The sequence below is a fragment of the Ruditapes philippinarum genome, unplaced genomic scaffold, assembly GCF_026571515.1.
Source record: "Ruditapes philippinarum isolate M1 unplaced genomic scaffold, ASM2657151v2 ctg4940_1_1_1_1, whole genome shotgun sequence".
Lineage (NCBI taxonomy): Eukaryota > Metazoa > Mollusca > Bivalvia > Venerida > Veneridae > Ruditapes > Ruditapes philippinarum.
The window spans coordinates 1-21,779 of record NW_026855436.1 but is presented as its reverse complement, the minus strand read 5'-3'; the positions used below and the strand labels follow the sequence as shown (position 1 = coordinate 21,779).

At 30.6% G+C, this 21,779-nt stretch overlaps 1 protein-coding gene across 1 annotated transcript; it reads right to left on the bottom strand.

The window, feature by feature from the left end:
* Positions 1-6,243: 6,243 nt before the first annotated feature.
* LOC132743347 (uncharacterized) lies at positions 6,244-21,559 on the bottom strand. The gene is made up of 5 exons (XM_060731867.1): positions 21,307-21,559; positions 14,851-14,935; positions 12,697-12,781; positions 12,078-12,176; positions 6,244-6,662 (listed from the first exon to the last, which is right to left on the bottom strand). The coding sequence occupies exons 1-5, from the start codon at positions 21,425-21,427 to the stop codon at positions 6,444-6,446; spliced, it is 609 nt and encodes a 202-aa protein (XP_060587850.1). The 5' UTR covers positions 21,428-21,559; the 3' UTR covers positions 6,244-6,443.
* Between the last annotated feature and the right edge of the window lie 220 nt (positions 21,560-21,779).

Sequence of the window (21,779 nt, the reverse complement as noted above, 5' to 3'; positions counted from 1 at the left end):
AAACTAATTATATTTGCTCTGTGTTTCAACTGATTATATTTGCCGCGTGTTTAAACTGATTATATTTGCCATGTGTTTAAACTGATTATATTTGCCGTGTGTTTCAACTGATTATATTTGCCGCATGTTTAAACTGATTATATTTGCTGCGTGTTTAAACTGATTATATTTGCTGCGTGTTTAAACTGATTATATTTACCGCGTGTTTAAAACTGATTATATTTGCTGCGTGTTTAAACTGATTATATTTGCTGCGTGTTTAAACTGATTATATTTGCTGCGTGTTTAAACTGATTATATTTACCGCGTGTTTAAACTGATTAAATCTGCCGTGTGTTTAAACTGATTATATTTGCCGCGTGTTTAAACTGATTATATTTTGCCGCGTGTTTTAACTGATTATATTTGCCTTGTATTTAAACTGAAAATATCTGCCCTATGTTTAAACTGATTATATTTGCCGTGTGTTTAAACTGAAAATATCTGCCCTATCTTTAAACTGATTTTATTTGCCGTGTGTTTAAACTGATTATATTTGCAGTGTGTTTAAACTGATTATATTTGCCGTGTGTTTAAACTGATTATATTTGCCGCGTGTTTAAACTGATTATATTTGCCGCGTGTTTAAACTGATTATATTTGCCGTGTGTATTAAACTGATTATATTTGCCATGTGTTTAAACTGATTATATTTGCCGTGTGTTTAAACTGATTATATTTGCCATGTGTTTAAACTGATTATATTTGCCGAGTGTTTAAACTGATTATATTTGCCGAGTGTTTAAACTGATTATATTTGCCGAGTGTTTAAACTGATTATATTTGCCGCGTGTTTAAACTGATTATATTTGCCATGTGTTTAAACTGATTATATTTGCCGTGTGTTTAAACTGATTATATTTGCCGTGTGTTTAAACTGATTATATTTGCTGCATGTTTAAACTGATTATATTTGCTGTGTGTTTAAACTGATTATATTTGCCGCATGTTTAAACTGATTATATTGGCCCTGTGTATAAACTGAATATATTTGCCATGTGTTTAAACTGATTTATATTTGCCGTGTGTTTAAACTGATTGAATTTGCCATGTGTTTAAACTGATTATATTTGCTGTGTGTTTAAACTGATTATATATGCCCTGTGTATAAACTGATTATATTTGCCATGTGTTTAAACTGATTATATTTGCCACCTGTTTAAACTGATTTTATTTGCCACATGTTTAAATTGATTATATTTGCCGCATGTTTAAACTGATTATATTTGCTGCGTGTTTAAACTGATTATATTTGCCGTGTGTTTAAACTGACTATATTTGCCGTGTGTTTAAACTGATTATATTTGCCGTGTGTTTAAACTGGTTATTTTTCCCAATTGTTTAAACAAATTATATTTGCCGCGTGTTAAAACTGATTTTATTGGCCGTGTTTAAACTGATTATATTTGCCGTGTGTTTAAACTGATTATATTTGCCACATGTCAAAACTGATTATATTTGCCATGTGTTTAAACTGATTAAATTTGCTGTGTGTTTAAACTGGTTATATTTGCCACATGTTTAAACTGATTATTTAAATTTTGCAATGTGTTTAAACTGATTAAATTTGCTGTGTGTTTAAAGTGGTTATTTATGCTGCATGTTTAAACTGATTATATTTGCCACAAGTTTAATGCCAGGCTAGCCAACACAACCGTGTAGTATGACCATGCCCTAAACTGTTTGTAGCTCAATTTTTTTCTGAAATCATTAAACTTACAAAGGATTGTACTAAATTAAAAACTCCACTTAATATATTCAGCAGGAGAAAGGTTGTTAAAAAATGAACATCATGCATTCATAAACAATTTCTTATCCACCTTTGAGAATTTGTATGTGCAATTCTGAACAATAAATCACTAAATCAAAATAATGATGCATTTAATTTACAATTATGATAGTCATATATTTAAATAGGCGACTCATTAAACTTTAAAACCACGAATCATGTTATAATCTTTATCATTAATAAATAAGAACTAAAACATCACATTTTTGTTTCTCCTAATATAGTAGTTTAAACATATCTTGAACAATAACATCAGCGTCAATTGTGTGCATGTAAAATATTCATCCAAAATAAACAGAATCCAAGTTATTAAGTAAAGAAAAACTTGGAAGGAACAAGATTTAAAAACAAGATTGCATTTGAGAAAAATGCTATGCCATCGCATTAATACAACACTAAATAGTAGTGTAGGAACAGATTTTTTTTGTTTCTATACAATTGAAGATTGTCATAATGCATATCTAATTCTTATTATCAGATTAGTGGTTAAATCTATTGTTAACTCAATAAAAGATCAGAGTAGGACTATATCAATGCACTTGAGTCCAGTGAATTTGGTGGTGAAGGTCATATTTCATACAGCCTAAAATTTCATGACTGCATCAAAGGACAGCATGTAATACACTTTGTAAAAATCTAGGTCAGCTGATATCAAAGTTCACTTTTTATTTTGACACTTAAGAGGCAAAATTTGAACAACTTTGGTAGAGTACCTATAGATGATATCATTTAACAAATATTAAAGCTCTAAGCCTTGTATCTTCAGACAATAAGATTTTTTTTATTTTTTACTATATGTATATATTGAAAATCAATGACCCCGGGGCGGGGGCAATTTTGACCCCAAGGCTATTATTTGAACATTCTTGCTAGAGGTTAACTTCACAATGTTTCATGCAAAGTATCTAACCTCTAGCATTTGTCAATTGCTAGAAATTTTTTTTTAAAGTTTTTACTATAAGTTTTTACTATGTAAATATGAGGAAAATCAATGACCCCCGGGGCCGGGCCGATTTTGACCCCAGGGCAATAATTTGAACAATCTGGATAGAGGTCTATCAGACAATGCATTATGCAAAATATCTAAGCTCTAGGCCTTTTGGGTCTTTACAAGAAGGTATTTTAAATTTTTACTATACGTACATATAGTGAAAATCCATGACCCCCGGGGCAGGGCTGATTTTGACCCCAGGGCTATAATTTGAACAATATTGGTAGAGGTCTACCAGACAATACCTTATGCAAAATATCTAAGCTCTAGGCCTATGGGTCTTTACAAAAAGGTATTTTAAGTTTTTACTATATGTACATATAGTGAAAATCAATGACCCCCGGGGCGGGGCCGATTTTGACCCCAGGGCTAAAATTTGAACAATCTTGGTAGAGGTCTACCAGACAATGCCTTATGCAAAATATCTAAGCTCTAGGCCTTTTGGGTCTTTACAAGAAGATTTTTTAAATTTATTCTTATAATTCCTTTTGGTTGCCATGGCAACCAGATTTCTGCATGGAATTAAATTCTTTGAACAACTTTGGAAGCCCTTCACCCAAGGATCAATCCTGCCAAGTTTGGTTGAAATTGGACTAGTGGTTTTTCACAAGAAGATTTTTTAAGTTCACTATATAATCTATATAACACACACACACACAAACAAACAAACAAACAAACACACACACACACAGGTGAATCGCTATATGCCACCGCATCGCAGATGCTGCGGTGGCATGAAAAATCAATCTCAATGGAACAGTGGTTTATTGTGTATGACACCTGGGCTAAAAACAAGAGCTGTCCGTAAGACAGCGCGCTCGACTTTTTTATTGCTTGCCAATAAAAAAAGTTTTTGCAGTAAAAGGCAATACAAGAATCTCTGTATTTTTAAAGTGAACAATGGCCATGAGCATTAAGATATTTAGTGAAGAATTATTTTACTGAATTGTGTGATACCCTTGAACACTGCAGCAAAGTTTGAAATGTTTAAGTCAAAAGAGGGCTGGTAAGAAAGAAAAAAAAACTGAGTTGAGCCTTAAATAAATTTAATAGTATTAAACCCACTTTGAGAGAATAAGGTATTTTTACGTCACTCAGAACACCTTGGTAAATGACATATTCCAACTTTCAAATTAATATCTCAAACAGTTCAGTCAAAAAGTGGACTGGTACTAAAAACTTAACCAAGATTCTAAGTCGATAAAAGGCCTTAATTTTTAAAACAAATCCTTGACAGAGTTACCTTCTCTTGCGTACAGATGGGGGTAATGATGTGAAATAGCATTAAAAGTTTCAAAGCAATATCTCAAAGGGTTAAGGCAATAAGTGGATTTTACCCATATTCAATGCATTTTCTAAGTCAAAAAGGGGCATAATTCTGTCAAAAACCTTGACAGAGTTATGTCCTCTTGTCTGTTGATGAAGGTCGTGATGGTAAACAAGTATGGTCAGTTTCAAAGCAATACCTCCAATGGTTTTGAAATAAAGTGAGGTGGTACAAAAAACTTAACCAAGCTCAATACACTTTCTAAGTCAAAAAAGGGCCATAATTCTGTCAAAAACCTTGACAGAGTTATGTACTCTTGTCTGTAGATGGAGGTTATGATGGTGAACAAGTATGGTAAGTTTCAAAGCCATACTTGTAATACTTCTGAAATAAAGTGGGGTGGTACGAAAAACTTAACCAAGGTGTGACGCCAACGCCGACGCCGACGCCGGGGCGAGTAGGATAGCTCCCCTTTTCATAGAAAAGTCGAGCTAAAAAGGGCATGATACACTCATTCTTACCAGAAGTGGAGAGAGCATATGCTAACATTATTCTCTCAACAAAAAAAGAGTAAATGGGACATTTTAACCACACCTTGGGATATGAAACTCTCATCGCCATCCAAATTTACCTATATAATTATAAATAACAACCTTTTTGTGTTCTTTAGATTAGAGCCACCCAGTATTTTTCAAACTTACTCCCTTAATGTGTGTTATTTGTATGAACCGCGTCATGACAAAACCAACTTAATGGGTCTGCGACCAGCATGGATCCAGACCAGCCTACGCATCTGGGCAGTCTGATCAGGATCCATGCTGTTTGCTTACAAACCCTATTACAAGTAGAGAAACTGATAGTGAACAGCAAGGATCCTGATCAGATTGCAGGGATGCGCAGGCTGGTCTGGATCCATGCTGGTCGCAAACGCATTATGTTGGTTTTGTCGTGACGCAGATTATATACATGTTTATAAAAAGATATACCAAAAACAACTTTAAACATAGAGTCACAACCACTGAAAAACCAAGTGAAAAATCATCAAGAATGATGGAAAACAAAATCTTATAACATTAAAATACAAAACTAACAAAAAACAAATCATACAAGTGATTTTTCTTTTGATGGTTAAAAATGACATAATTAATGATCAAACAATAAAAATATATGAATAAAACAAAACACATTTCCTATACAATATAGTCAGGAGGAATCAAATGTTGGCCTCCGTCTTATAAGTGATCAGACTTATGGGTGTGTTAACATGGTAAATTAATTACAATAAATGATGAAAATATCACAGTTACGTTCCTTTAGTGAAAATGAAATTGTGATTTACAAGATAAAATTTAAAACATATATTACCTGATAACGTAATAGGTATACCAAAAATCAGATGAAAATAATATAAAGTTTAATATGTAATTAATAATAAGTACATGTAAAAAATAATAAACACATGTTAATAACAATAAATACATGTAAGTAATAATAAATACATGTAAAAAATAATAAATACATGTAAATAATAATTAATACATGTAATTAATAATAAATACATGTAAATAATAATAAAACTTAAATGATAATAAATACATAGAGGATATTTGTTTGTTTTGCATGTAAGATTGAAATATAATTTCACTGAGTGAACACCAGATGCAATATTTTCACGAGTGGCGTAGCCACGAGTGAAAATATAATAGCTGGTGTTCACGAATGAAATATATTTCAATCTTATATGTAAAACAAATAAATTTTCTTTTTATTTCATGCTTTTTAAGTGATTTTAAGTATTTTTCACTAATTTTGCCGCGTAACGTCGCGCATTCTCCTTTGTGACGTCATCACATCATGACGTCACATCATCAATTTTGAAATATAGTTCTGTTAAATTTCTCTAATTATGATACATTTTTAACATGATGTATGGTAACATCGACTTTCTTTCCCTAAAGAATCACAATTTACGTATGACGGCATTTATTTTTGCCTGTTATTCCGTTTAGTTATGATTTTCTTTTCATCCGCATTCGGATATAGTCCGGCTACAGTGAAAATTATATTTTATAAATTTCACTAGTGGTTTATCAGAATATAATCATCTGATATATTACAATAAAACACTGGAAAGCATGAAATACATGTAATTATTAAATAAATACATGTAAATAACACCAAATAATTTAAGTCCAGGCTTAATATGCTTAAACACTCTAAACTTTACACAGGTTGAACATGTACATGTAGTAAGAGTTTACTGCCATTAAAACGGGTAAATAAGCATCCAGTACACAATAGTTTTGTTTCTTTTTGTGTGTGTGGACACAGTCAGTTGACAGAAATACACCAATGTGTCACACCACCGTTCCTTTTACAGCTATAACCGGAGGTTCAAGCGTCTCCGGTGTACTGATATGGTCGCTATGGTTACATGTCTCTTGATCTAGCTCTTCATCTGTCATGAGGTCAAAGGTCGGGATGTTTTTGTTTCTCTCGGTATTTTCGCTTGTGGTTTTATCATTTTCTGTCATCTCTTCATCAGTGTCACTGTCATCCATATATATTATTGGGATCTGAAAATAAATAATGCAAAATGTGATTACATCTTCTGATGTTATAGTGGCCATTACCAAGAATGTCATCCATATATATTATTGGGATCTGAAAAATAAATAATGCAAAATGTGATTACATCTTCTGATGTTATAGTGGCCATTACCAAGAATGTCATCCATATATATTATTGGGATCTGAAAATAAATAATGCAAAATGTGATTACATCTTCTGATGTTATAGTGGCCATTACCAAGAATGTCATCCATATATATTATTGGGATCTGAAAATAAATAATGCAAAATGTGATTACATCTTCTGATGTTATAGTGGCCATTACCAAGAATGTCATCCATATATATTATTGGGATCTGAAAATAAATCATGCAAAATGTGATTACATCTTCTGATGCTATAGTGGCCATTAGCAAGAATATCATCCATATATATTATTGGGATCTGAAAGTAAATAATGCAAAATGTGATTAGTACATCTTCTGATGTTATAGTGGCCATTATCAAGAATTTCATCCATATATATTATTGGGATCTGTAAATAAATAATGCAAAATGTGATTACATCTTCTGATGTTATAGTGGCCATTACCAAGAATGTCATCCATATATATTATTGGGATCTGAAAAATAAATAATGTAAAATGTGATTACATCTTCTGATGCTATAGTGGCCATTACCAAGAATGTCATCCATATATATTATTGGGATCTGAAAATAAATAATGCAAAATGTGATTACATCTTCTGATGTTATAGTGGCCATTACCAAGAATGTCATCCATATATATTATTGGGATCTGAAAAATAAATAATGTAAAATGTGATTACATCTTCTGATGCTATAGTGGCCATTACCAAGAATGTCATCCATATATATTATTGGGATCTGTAAATAAATAATGCAAAATGTGATTACATCTTCTGATGTTATAGTGGCCATTACCAAGAATGTCATCCATATATATTATTGGGATCTGAAAATAAATAATGCAAAATGTGATGACATCTTCTGATGTTATAGTGGCCATAATGTCATCCATATATATTATTGGGATCTGTAAATAAATAATGCAAAATGTGATTACATCTTCTGATGTTATAGTGGCCATTACCAAGAATGTCATCCATATATATTATTGGATCTGAAAATAAATAATGCAAAATGTGATTACATCTTCTGATGTTATAGTGGCCATTACCAAGAATGTCATCCATATATATTATTGGGATCTGAAAATAAATAATGAAAAATGTGATTACATCTTCTGATGTTATAGTGGCAATTACCAAGAATGTCATCCATATATATTATTAGGATCTGAAAATAAATAATGCAAAATGTGATGACATCTTCTGATGTTATAGTGGCCATTACCAAGAATGTCATCCATATATATTATTGGGATCTGAAAATAAATAATGCAAAATGTGATGACATCTTCTGATGTTATAGTGGCCATTACCAAGAATGTCATCCATATATATTATTGGGATCTGAAAAATAAATAATGCAAAATGTGATTACATCTTCTGATGTTATAGTGGCCATTACCAAGAATGTCATCCATATATATTATTGGGATCTGAAAATAAATAATGCAAAATGTGATTACATCTTCTGATGTTATAGTGGCCATTACTAAGAATGTCATCCATATATATTATTGGGATCTGTAAATAAATAATGCAAAATGTGATTACATCTTCTGATGCTATAGTGGCCCATTACCAAGAATGTCATCCATATATATTATTGGGATCTGAAAATAAATAATGCAAAATGTGATTACATCTTCTGATGTTATAGTGGCCATTACCAAGAATGTCATCCATATATATTATTGGGATCTGAAAATAAATAATGCAAAATGTGATTACATCTTCTGATGCTATAGTGGCCATTACCAAGAATGTCATCCATATATATTATTGGGATCTGAAAATAAATCATGCAAAATGTGATTACATCTTCTGATGCTATAGTGGCCATTACCAAGAATGTCATCCATATATATTATTGGATCTGAAAATAAATAATGCAAAATGTGATTACATCTTCTGATGCTATAGTGGCCATTACCAAGAATGTCATCCATATATATTATTGGGATCTGAAAATAAATCATGCAAAATGTGATTACATCTTCTGATGCTATAGTGGTCATTACCAAGAATATCATCCATATATATTATTGGGATCTGAAAATAAATAATGCAAAATGTGATTACATCTTCTGATGTTATAGTGGCCATTACCAAGAATGTCATCCATATATATTATTGGGATCTGAAAATAAATAATGCAAAATGTGATTACATCTTCTGATGCTATAGTGGCCATTACCAAGAATGTCATCCATATATATTATTGGGATCTGAAAATAAATAATGCAAAATGTGATTACATCTTCTGATGTTATAGTGGCCATTACCAAGAATGTCATCCATATATATTATTGGGATCTGAAAATAAATAATGCAAAATGTGATTACATCTTCTGATGTTATAGTGGCCATTACCAAGAATGTCATCCATATATATTATTGGGATCTGAAAATAAATAATGCAAAATGTGATGACATCTTCTGATGTTATAGTGGCCATAATGTCATCCATATATATTATTGGGATCTGTAAATAAATAATGCAAAATGTGATTACATCTTCTGATGTTATAGTGGCCATTACCAAGAATGTCATCCATATATATTATTGGGATCTGAAAATAAATAATGCAAAATGTGATTACATCTTCTGATGTTATAGTGGCCATTACCAAGAATGTCATCCATATATATTATTGGGATCTGAAAATAAATAATGAAAAATGTGATTACATCTTCTGATGTTATAGTGGCAATTACCAAGAATGTCATCCATATATATTATTAGGATCTGAAAATAAATAATGCAAAATGTGATGACATCTTCTGATGTTATAGTGGCCATTACCAAGAATGTCATCCATATATATTATTGGGATCTGAAAATAAATAATGCAAAATGTGATGACATCTTCTGATGTTATAGTGGCCATTACCAAGAATGTCATCCATATATATTATTGGGATCTGAAAAAATAAATAATGCAAAATGTGATTACATCTTCTGATGTTTATAGTGGCCATTACCAAGAATGTCATCCATATATATTATTGGGATCTGAAAATAAATAATGCAAAATGTGATTACATCTTCTGATTTATAGTGGCTATTACTAAGAATGTCATCCATATATATTATTGGGATCTGTAAATAAATAATGCAACATGTGATTACATCTTCTGATGTTATAGTGGCCATTACCAAGAATGTCATCCATATATATTATTGGGATCTGAAAATAAATAATGCAAAATGTGATTACATCTTCTGATGCTATAGTGGCCATTACCAAGAATGTCATCCATATATATTATTGGGATCTGAAAATAAATCATGCAAAATGTGATTACATCTTCTGATGCTATAGTGGCCATTACCAAGAATGTCATCCATATATATTATTGGGATCTGAAAATAAATAATGCAAAATGTGATTACATCTTCTGATGCTATAGTGGCCATTACCAAGAATGTCATCCATATATATTATTGGGATCTGAAAATAAATCATGCAAAATGTGATTACATCTTCTGATGCTATAGTGGTCATTACCAAGAATATCATCCATATATATTATTGGGATCTGAAAATAAATAATGCAAAATGTGATTACATCTTCTGATGTTATAGTGGCCATTACCAAGAATGTCATCCATATATATTATTGGGATCTGAAAAATAAATCATGCAAAATGTGATTACATCTTCTGATGCTATAGTGGCAATTACCAAGAATGTCATCCATATATATTATTGGGATCTGAAAATAAATAATGCAAAATGTGATTACATCTTCTGATGTTATAGTGGCCATTACCAAGAATGTCATCCATATATATTATTGGGATCTGAAAATAAATCATGCAAAATGTGATTACATCTTCTGATGCTATAGTGGCCATTACCAAGAATGTCATCCATATATATTATTGGGATCTGAAAATAAATAATGTAAAATGTGATTACATCTTCTGATGCTATAGTGGCCATTACCAAGAATGTCATCCATATATATTATTGGGATCTGAATAATAAATAATGCAAAATGTGATGACATCTTCTGATGCTATAGTGGCCATTACCAAGAATGTCATCCATATATATTATTGGGATCTGAAAATAAATAATGTAAAATGTGATGACATCTTCTGATGTTATAGTGGCCATTACCAGAATGTCATCCATATATATTATTGGGATCTGAAAAATAAATAATGCAAAAAGTGATTACATCTTCTGATGCTATAGTGGCCATTACCAAGAATGTCATCCATATATATTATTGGGATCTGAAAAATAAATCATGCAAAATGTGATTAGTACATCTTCTGATGCTATAGTGGCCATTACCAAGAATGTCATCCATATATATTATTGGGATCTGAAAAATAAATCATGCAAAATGTGATTACATCTTCTGATGCTATAGTGGCCATTACCAAGAATGTCATCCATATATATTATTGGGATCTGAAAATAAATAATGCAAAATGTGATTACATCTTCTGATGTTATAGTGGCCATTACCAAGAACTGTCTGAACAAATCAAAAGTTGTTCTGAAAGCTTGTACAGTTCAATTTGCAAAACAGATTCACCCTGCTTTGAATAAAGTTAAATGTTATCTTGAGGGCTTCCAATACCTTAAAGCTAAAGAAGGGAACAGCACGTTATTGCATATGTATTGGCAGATCAATAGATGATTGTGTATGCATATTTACTTGTATGAATACGTTTTAAGAATGGGCATTGAAGAAATCCAATACCAGCTGCTGATACAGACAGGAATATCTAGCATGAGGGTATGTAGCTGTTTACTGTAGTGTAACAAGACTGTGGAATTTCCGCTTAAAAACCCAAGTGCTAGATATTCCTGTCTGTAACAACAGCCAGTGTTAGATTTTTTTTCTTGCATATTACATTAAAAATCTTATTTCAGAAAGAAATTGAAAACCCTATCTAAATCTACTATTTTCATTTAGCACTTATTTCTTTATGAGTTTACAACATCTTTCATAAAAGCTTAATGTTTTCATCCGAAGCACACAATTCATACAGGAAAGGTGTGTGTGAATCATATAATTTAAAGCACATGGCTTGTCACATACTAGGGTGTTGTTTTTTTTTCTACCCTTGATGTAAACGGTAGAATTCCCTCTCTGATATGCAAGAAAAATATGTTCTTGTATTTTTCAGACTATTCACCAATATTAACTTTCATCAGTACATTTCAAAATGTGCATGAATATTACTTAATTGACAATATATAATATATTTACAAATCATTTTTGTCATTGTTCAAATCTTACCCGATTGTTTCCATCTTTAACGAGTCGTCCTTTTGTCTTAACAACCGAGTCAGATGTTTGTATCTCAGAGTTATCTGCCCCTGTTGGTTCCTCTCTTTTCTAAATAACAAACAGAACATAAAATTTTAAAGGCTGATCTATAGGAAATATTTGTTATTTTCTTTGCATCATTAAAAAAACTTTGGATTTATTTTCATGATAAAACATATACCGAGTCAGTGATATAGAATATATTTCACTTATGAAACCCAAAATTTAACTAATTAAAGCAACATAAATCTTTCAATACTTATAAAGGCAAGGACATGTAGACTAGTGTAATACAAATAAAGAAAATGGATTGCTTTAAATTTATGATATTTTAAAATTCAATCATGTAAACATTTTCTGCAGCACCCCTAAAATTCACTTTAAAGTTATGAGATTATAAATATAACATATTTGCACTATCAGCCTTTCAATAATAATAAGAAATAAACACAAAATCATATACATATTGCTTTATTATTAGTAGATCTAATATTTCATTATATTATTATGATATATTATTACATTACAAAGAAATTTGTCACAGTGTGTGATTTAGAATATATCTCACTGTGGAAAGACAACACATTACCCCATTCATATGATGCTGCATCTGCTTCCTCTCATCTATCAATGGTGAAGGTTTTGGAGATAAAGAACTCGGTCGTATCAAATAACTGAAAGTTAAACAATTATAATATGTACAGTTGTCCAATGATGATATATGTTAAGGGGTAACAAAAAAAATTTAATTATAATTTGTGCTTGGTTTAATAATATGTTCTTCTACATATAATGCAAGAATCACATGTAAAAATATGACAGAGAAACAAGTTTCTGGCATTATGCCAATTATGTAAAGGTTGAATATAAATAGGTAAATGTATGTTTTGTTTGTTTGTTTTGATTTGGTTTTATGTCACACCCACACAGTATGGGTAATATTGGTACTGTAAGAATTATAGTTCTTAATTGTAAATTTATTTATTATAATCACATAATTTTCATAGTTTGATTTTTTCGATAGTTTTACTATTAAAAACATTGTTTGACTCTTTCAATTTAACATAGCTTCACTATTTCCGCCAAACGTAACGTCTTATTTTGTTTCCCGTAAAGAGACGTCATTAAATTGTTTACGGTGACGTCATTAACCGTTACTTTGATATGTTGTTTTGCCTTGGGCGGAAGTGCTTAAATTGTTGATGTGTTTTGTTTATTGATGTTTTCCAATGGAAAGTAGATCATAATCGGTAAGCTAGTTATTTATTATGTATGAATTTTAATAGTAAAAATTCAATATTGTTTAAATGATGATGAACTTTACAATATTTGCCGTGAATTAAATTATAAACGGAATTATTTGCGGAAATATAAAATAACATTATTATTTGCATAGATTTAAGTCTATTATTGTAAAGGTAATATCGTATATTTATGATTTGTATTAACATTATTATTTTTGACAATTTATTTTATTTTATTCAAATGCGTTGTAATCAGTATTTAGTTTGTTTATTTTATTAATTTCAGAGAATCGCATTGTTGTATCACATTGATATTATTCCATGATGAATAAAGAAAAGTGTTAAAATCTTATCTGCGCATTCTTGACTATTTTTAACGGAAAACATTTACAGGTACGTTCAAGCTTTACTGGTTGTGGAAGACCTCAGGTGCCCCTCCGTGCATTGTGTCCGGTACAAAAAGGCACCCAAGTAGAACATGAACGTTCTGTCAGCTAGCTGCATCGCTTCCTCACATGAAAGAATCCAAAGTTGATGTATGATTCGAACCCAGTGGTGAGCGGCAAGTTGTTTAATTTAAGTCAACAACATCAACCACTCGGCCACGGACAGTCCCCTGACATGTATGTTATAAAAAGAGTTATAGGAGTATAATGATCCATTACTCGCTTTTTCCACTCATGGATTTTATTAGAACAAGTAACAGTCTTGAGATCATATCCTAGTAACATACAAATTCCAGATCAATTAAGGTATTCCTATAAGAATCCTATTATGCATGCTCAACACAACGCAACAATGTTTGAAATGATAGCAAAACGCAACTCTGACAACAAATACCATGCATAATTTGGTTAAAATTATTAACAATAAGTTATCTCCCTTTACATAATTTACACCATTTGCAATTTCCAAAAAGATATCACTTATATCTGTAAATTAATGGGAACCTTGAACATTATAAAGTTTTTTTACATTGCAAAAAATTAAAATATCAAATATTAGAAGAAAGAAAAACAAACAAAAATAGATAAATTAATATAAATCATAATTATAATAACAAGTATATAAGAATCTTACACTGGCTGCTGGTACATACCGGAATATCTAGCTCAAGGGTAACTGTTTACGGCTGTAACGAGGCTAGATATCCCTGTCTGTGACGACAGCCGGTGTTTGATTCTTTTTCTTGCATATTACAAATAAATGAAAATATGAAAAGAAATTACGAAACTAATATTTTCATTTAGCACTTTTTTCTTATAGTAGCGTATAAATTTATATCTTCATTCATAACGGCACAATGACGTCATCCAAAGAATGCAATTCATTCATAATTTTAAGTGCGTGGGAATGACATCGTTTAAAACACGTGACTTGTCATACATGGGGTGTGTAATTAAGACAGGTTTTTCTAGCACCAGTGTAAACAGCAGATAATCCTGTCTGATATGCAAGCTAGAATATTTAAAACAAAATATAGGATTAAAATAACATACACAACATCTCCGAGTTTGAGCTGTAAATCATAGCCAGGATTAATCACTACATAGGAAATAGTATCTCTCTTTTCATTCTTGTCATCTGAAATGTGAATAAGGACAAAACATAATATTATATCTCTTCAGGCACCACATAAGTTGCCTGATCATGTCACATGATGTGCACATTCGGAACACTGTTCCTAAAACTTATGCATATATTTCTTAAGTATTATGCATATATTTTTAAGTACAGGCTCTCCTTTCTTATTGATAAAACTACTGTGGATTTATTTCACTGATATATCAATCACTTGTAGAAACAATGAGAAATGTGTCCATATGACACATGTTACACTTGCATATTTTCAGACTTATAAATATTTTGTAAAGATCAAGTGTATAAATAACAAGAGCACTGCAAAGGAAGGATAATATATGCCCAGATACATTTTTAATTTTTTTCATTTTTGAGTAATCAAAAAAAAAAAATCAAAGACAGGCCAGGTATTGAATGGTCAAGAAAAGAAAGACACCTAGGTTTGTCAAAGTTGACATATGACCGCTAAATTATGCTGTCAAACATTATTTAAGTTAGCATTTACACCAAAATCAAACATTATTTCAGTTAAGCATGTATATGATATTATTATAATGAAAATGGATGAAGTAATTTCACCTACTTAACTAATGATCATATAAACACCTACAGAAGCTTTAAATATTTCAAAGTTAAAAGACGATCTTTGCCTTGATGTCGACGTTCCCCTGCATCTTACAGAAGTTAAAGGTCATGCCTTTATACACATGCATGTCATAGTTTGGGAACACATGATGAGATCATATCAAAATCTGAGAAGTTGTTTTATCAAAAAGATGAGCTCATGTCAAAATCTGAGAAGTGGTTGTGGTGAAGGATATAAAAAAGATGAGCTCATGTCAAAATCTGAGAAGTGGTTTTGGTAAAGGATATGAAAAAGATGAGCTGCCATGTCAAAATCTGAGAAGTGGTTTTGGTATAGGATATTAAAAGGAAAGTTTATTTCAAAAGATTGTTAGTTTGTTTAATTAAACACTGACTTTTAACTTATTTTGGTCATATGCATTGGTCCACCCACCCAGCTTTTCTTGATAACTAACCTGTGAGCAATTACCAATTTCTCTGTAAGTGACCGACTATCAATCCCACATGATTTCTGAATCACAAGCGATAAGAATTAATGACTAAGATCAATTGTTGGGTGCCCAAAAATTAAACAAATCCCATGATCTTCTTATTGAGCTAAATATGTCAAAGTCTGGGAAATACAAAAAGACTTCAATGTAAAAAGTGCAGAAACTGTGGAAGATAAGGATTTAACAAAAATGAGCTCATGTCAAAAACTCTGAAACTGTGACAGTAAAAGATTTCTACAAGATGAAGAAAAGGTCATAACTAAGGAAATATTTGTGTAACAGGATCTCTAAAGGAAAAAATCATGGCAAATATTGGAGGAATTGTTGTGAAATAGCTTTATTTCCTGGACTTACAGATGACTCGAAGAATTAAATGCTTTATTATCATGCATGACTGGGCGAATGTAGCTGGATGTTAAGTAATATATGGTGTTGCAGAAAATTCAATAGGTTTTAATCAAATTGCATAAATATCAATCCTTACCCGAGATTTCTGAAAAGATTTATTATCTTGTGAATTACTTTACAAATGATTAATAAAATATAATGAGTTACTAGGAAATATATACATAAAGTATGATCTTCAGTTACTTGTAAATAATAAATAAAATATAATGACTTTAATTTGGAAATAATACATAAAATAGGATGAGTAACTTGGAAATAATTCATAAAATATAATGAGTCACTCATAATAATGCATACAATATAATGAGTAACGCGAAAATAATACATAAAATATAATGAGTTACAATTGGTAATAATATATAAAATAATATCATAATGCATGCAGAAATAATATCAATATTCAGACTCAAACAATTTTGAACAGGAAATGAGAGAAATAGACATTGACAAAACCATATGAAAATCAATCTTCAAAATATATTTGAAATGTAAAAAACAATATTCTAACATTTAAATTCTCATACGTCCCCGGCCTTAGAAATACAAAAATGTAATTATAGATGAAATAAAATGATTTTTTATAAAAATTATTCTAAAAATTTATAAAACAAGAGCTGTCGGTAGGACAGCACGCTCGACTATTCTAAGTGCTTGATAGTAAAAGAGCCTTGAAAATGTTAAATTTTTTAAGTTCACAAAAGGGCAAATTTTTTTTTATAAATTCATGTTATAGGCCTTAGAGAGAGTCTAATTATACAGTATTGGCTTGACTTTTCGGAAGGTAATGTCACAAGGGTGTTTTATTGAGTATAATAATACTAATTACCTATGAATACATAAATTTGACAGAAAAGGTACAAAGGCTTGTTATTAAGATGTTTTATCAAGTAAATCACTGCTTTATTATTATGAATGCATAAAGTTGTCCCAAAAATGGCACAAACCCTTCAGTAGGTATTAAGATAACAGCTTACAAGCAAAACTTTACCATGAATTTCTAAGTTTAAAAAGGGGAGAAAATCAGCCTAAATGCAAGATAGAATAATGGATCTTTGTCAGTGACCTACAATTATGACCCTAAATTCATATGTGAAGTTTTAAATAAATATTTTTAATAGTTATTGAGATATGTAAAACTTGCATGTAAACATTAACCAAGAGACTAAGTAGAAAAGGGGATATGAATCAGCCTTAATGCAAGATAGAGTTATGGAACTTGGTCAGTGACAAACAATTATGACCCTCCAATTATGACCCTAAGTGCTTGTGTAAAGTTTCAAGTAAATATCTTTGAAGACCTTTAACCTTTAACCAAAATTTCTAAGTTTCAAAGGGGCAAATAATTCTGCAAATATTGCAGGCAGAGTTATGCAATTTTGCAAACTGATGTACATTGTTACAATAAACAAGAACTGTCGGAGGACAGTATTGGCTCGACTATTCAAAAATTTGTCACAAGAGTGTTTATTGAGTATAATAATGCTAGTTACCTATGAATACATAAAATTGACCGAAAAGGTACAAAGGCTTGTTATTAAGATGTTTTATCAAGTAAATCACTGCTTTATTATTAATAATGCATAAAAATGTCCCAAAAACTAACAAACTCTTCAATTGTTATGGAGATAACAGCTTACAAGCAAAACTTTTCCATGAATTTCTAAGTTGAAAAAGGGGAGAAAAATCAGCCTAAATGCAAGATAGAATTATGGATCTTGGTCAGTGACCTACAATTAAATTCTTAATGCATATGTGAAGTTTTAAATAAATATCTTTAATACTTATTGAGATATGTAAAACTTGCATGTAAACATTAACCTAGAGACTAAGTAGAAAAGGGGATATGAATCAGCCTAAATGCAAGTAGAGTTATGGAACTTGGTCAGTGACATACAATTATGACTCTCCAATTATGACCCTAAGTACATGTGTAAAGTTTCAAGTAAATATCTTTGAAGACCTTTAACCAAAATTTCTAAGTTTCAAAGGGGCAAATAATTCTGCAAATATTGCAGACAGAGTTATGCAATTTTGCAAACTGATGTACATTGTTACTATAAAAAAGTATTGTAAATTTCAATTGAATATCTCAAGCAATAATTGAGATATTTGACTTTACAAAAAAACTTTAACCAACATTTCTAAGTTATAAAGGGGCATTATTCTGTACATATTATAGGTAGAGTTATCCAAAGTGTCAATCTGATGTACATTGTTACTATAAATAATTATTTTATGCTTTTCAGTGGATTACTGATTTATCCGTGAAAATTATATTTGGTAATTTCACAGTGAAAATTATCAAAATATAATTTCACTCTTTTCAATGACGAAACTACTTTTTTAAGATTTTCCCCATGTGGTACCTCAATTTTATTTTTGCTGACAATTCTGACAATGTCAGGCTGTTTAAAGAAAAAGCAAAACTGAAATTGATAAATAACTTAAATGTCAAAAGTAATAAAAAGAAGAAAACTTACTTCTATTCATTCAAATTCATGAAATTCCAATCACCAAATTTCGTTTTTTTTGTTTCATTTTGACAGTCTCAAAAATACATTCCTTCCCCATGCAAAACTGCTCTTGATGACATTTGGCCATATTAAAGTATCCTACGAGCAATAACTGCCGTATGCTTTATGAAAAATTGAAAGCATTGACAGCCATAACTCGAAGAATAAGTTAAATCAACCCAGCGTTCTTGAGCAGGTTTCCAAGTTTTCCATTTTCCTAGCTCCTTTTCTGAATGTTTTCACATCTGTCAACACTTATTTTTTGTCTGTTACAATCCTCAAATAAGTTTTCTTTCTTTTAAAAATGTGTATGACTAACAAATCCAAATTATATCCCTCTGAATCTTACACATTTATTTTCCTCCCGTGAAATACACAACTTTAAAAAATGGCTGCCGCTTACAATTTACAAAGCCAGGTCTAATATAAATTCGCACTAAGTAACAGAAATATGGATGGATGGTTGGACTTTTTCTCCTACAAGAATTGTTTGTCTTTATTATAAAAACAAGCGATCATTCATATTTTTTTAATAAAATTAATAAATATCACCGTCATTTAATGTTGATTGGCGGACTTATTTTTCAGCTCAAGACTTCTTTTTTTTAATGAGAAATTCCGAATAAATGGGGCTCTCAATGGGGGAAACAGTTTTAATATTAACGTTAAAATTATGGAAATTTCGTTTTAACTTGTTTTTAAGCATAAAATAAAAAGAAAATTTGTCTGTTTGTTGTGTAAGATGTAATTTTATTTCATCTCGTGAACTTTAAAAACAGTATTCTCACTCGTGGCTTCGCCACTCGTGAGAATACTGTTTTTAAAGCCCACTCGATGAAATAAAATTTCATCTTACACACAAACAAACAAATATCCTCTATGTATTGTAAGTTTTAACTGAATATCTCAAGCAATAATCGAGATATTTGAATTTACAAAAAACTTTAACCAAAATTTCTAAGTTAAAAAGGGGCATAATTCTGTAAATATTGTAGACAGAGTTGTCCAACTTGTCAATCCGATGTACATTGTTACTATAAATAAGTATTGTAAGTTTCAATTGAATATCTCAAGCAATAATTGAGATATTTGAATTTACAAAAAACTTTAACCAAAATTTCTAAGTTAAAAAGGGGCATAATTCTGTAAATATTGTAGACAGAGTTGTCCAACTTGTCAATCTGATGTACATTGTTACTATAAATAAGTATTGTAAGTTTCAATTGAATATCTCAAGCAATAATTGAGATATTTGAATTTACAAAAAACTTTAACCAAAATTTCTAAGTTAAAAAAGGGGCATAATTCTGTCAATATTGTAGGCAGAATTATCAAACTTGTCAATCTGATGTACATTGTTACTATAAATAAGTATTGTAAGTTTCAATTGAATATCTCAAGCAATAATTGAGATATTTGAATTTACAAAAAACTTTAACCAACGCAGACGCCGACGCCGACGCGGACGCCGACGCGGACGCCGACGCCGGGGCGACTACAATAGCTCTCATATTCTTCGAATAGTCGAGCTAAAAAGTATTTTAAATTTCAATTGAATATCTCAAGCAATAATTGAGATATTTGACTTTACAAAAAAACTTTAACCAAAATTTCTAAGTTCCAAAGGGGCATAATTCTGTCAATATTGTTGACAGAGTTATCCAACTTGTCAATCTGATGTACCTTGTTACTATAAATAAGTATTTTAAATTTCAATTGAATATCTCAAGCAATAATTGAGATATTTGACTTTACAACAAACTTTAACCAAAATTTCTAAGTTAAAAAGGGGCATAATTCTGTCAATATTGTAGGCAGAGTTATCCAACTTGTCAACCTGATGTACCTTGTTACTATAAATAAGTATTGTAAGTTTCAATTGAATATCTCAAGCAATAATTGAGATATTTGACTTTACAAAAAACTTTAACCAAAATTTCTAAGTTAAAAAGGGGCATAATTCTATCAATATTGTAGGCAGAGTTATCCAACTTGTCAATCTGATGTACCTTGTTACTATGAATAAGTATTGTAAGTTTCAATTGAATATCTCAAGTAATAATTGAAATATTTGACTTTACAAAAAACTTTAACCAACGCAGACGCGGACGCTGACGCCAACGCCGGGGCGACTACAATAGCTCTCATATTCTTCGAATAGTCGAGCTAAAAATAAGATTTTTTATAAAATTAATAGCTCAACCCTGATGACATATTATTATTATTAAAGTCAACCTGACTTCAGCTTATTAAGCTTACAAGTATATTACAGTGAGTAAGTCCATTATAGAAAGTCTGTTATACCATGAATAATTCTGTTCTTACCACTACAGAGTCAACACATATTGAACTGGTCAACCGGGGTTCAAACACTTACCATAGTCACTAAGAGGCTGACCTATACTCTGCATTCTACACTTGACCATCTGACTTATCTCATGCAGTTCTGGGTTGACTTGACCAGAGTGATCCTCTTGTCTTTCTGAACCAGTCATCATGTTCAATGAAACCTAAAAGAAAAAAGAAAAAGATAAATAGAATCATAGAACTTATATAAACTAAAACTGATTGCTTAAATTCCAGATCAAGATAATTCCTAATATATTCCTTGTGAATTCATATGCATTATATTATGAGCTTTAAATTTATGAGAATAACAAAGATCTATTTCTTACCATCAAAAAACTTAAAAATAGGAATCCATAAAAGATTTCAAGATTTAAATGAAACAAAAATGACAAAGTCAAGTTTTTATAATCAATGTCATTTGTCATGTACAGTATATTGACAGCAAGTGCTCAAAATTAAATATTCACAAATCTTATTCAATTTTGATTACATAAAAAATTT

Bases quoted from the DNA above. Each gene is read 5' to 3' on its own strand.
- LOC132743347 (XM_060731867.1), bottom strand. From the start codon at position 21,427: ATGATGACTGGTTCAGAAAGACAAGAGGATCACTCTGGTCAAGTCAAC. The intron at 14,936-21,306 runs GTAAGTGTTTGA...TTCACATTTCAG, and splicing joins TCAGCCTCTTAGTGACTATG to ATGACAAGAATGAAAAGAGA. The intron at 12,782-14,850 runs GTATGTTATTTT...TTTAACTTTCAG, and splicing joins CTCAAACTCGGAGATGTTGT to TTATTTGATACGACCGAGTT.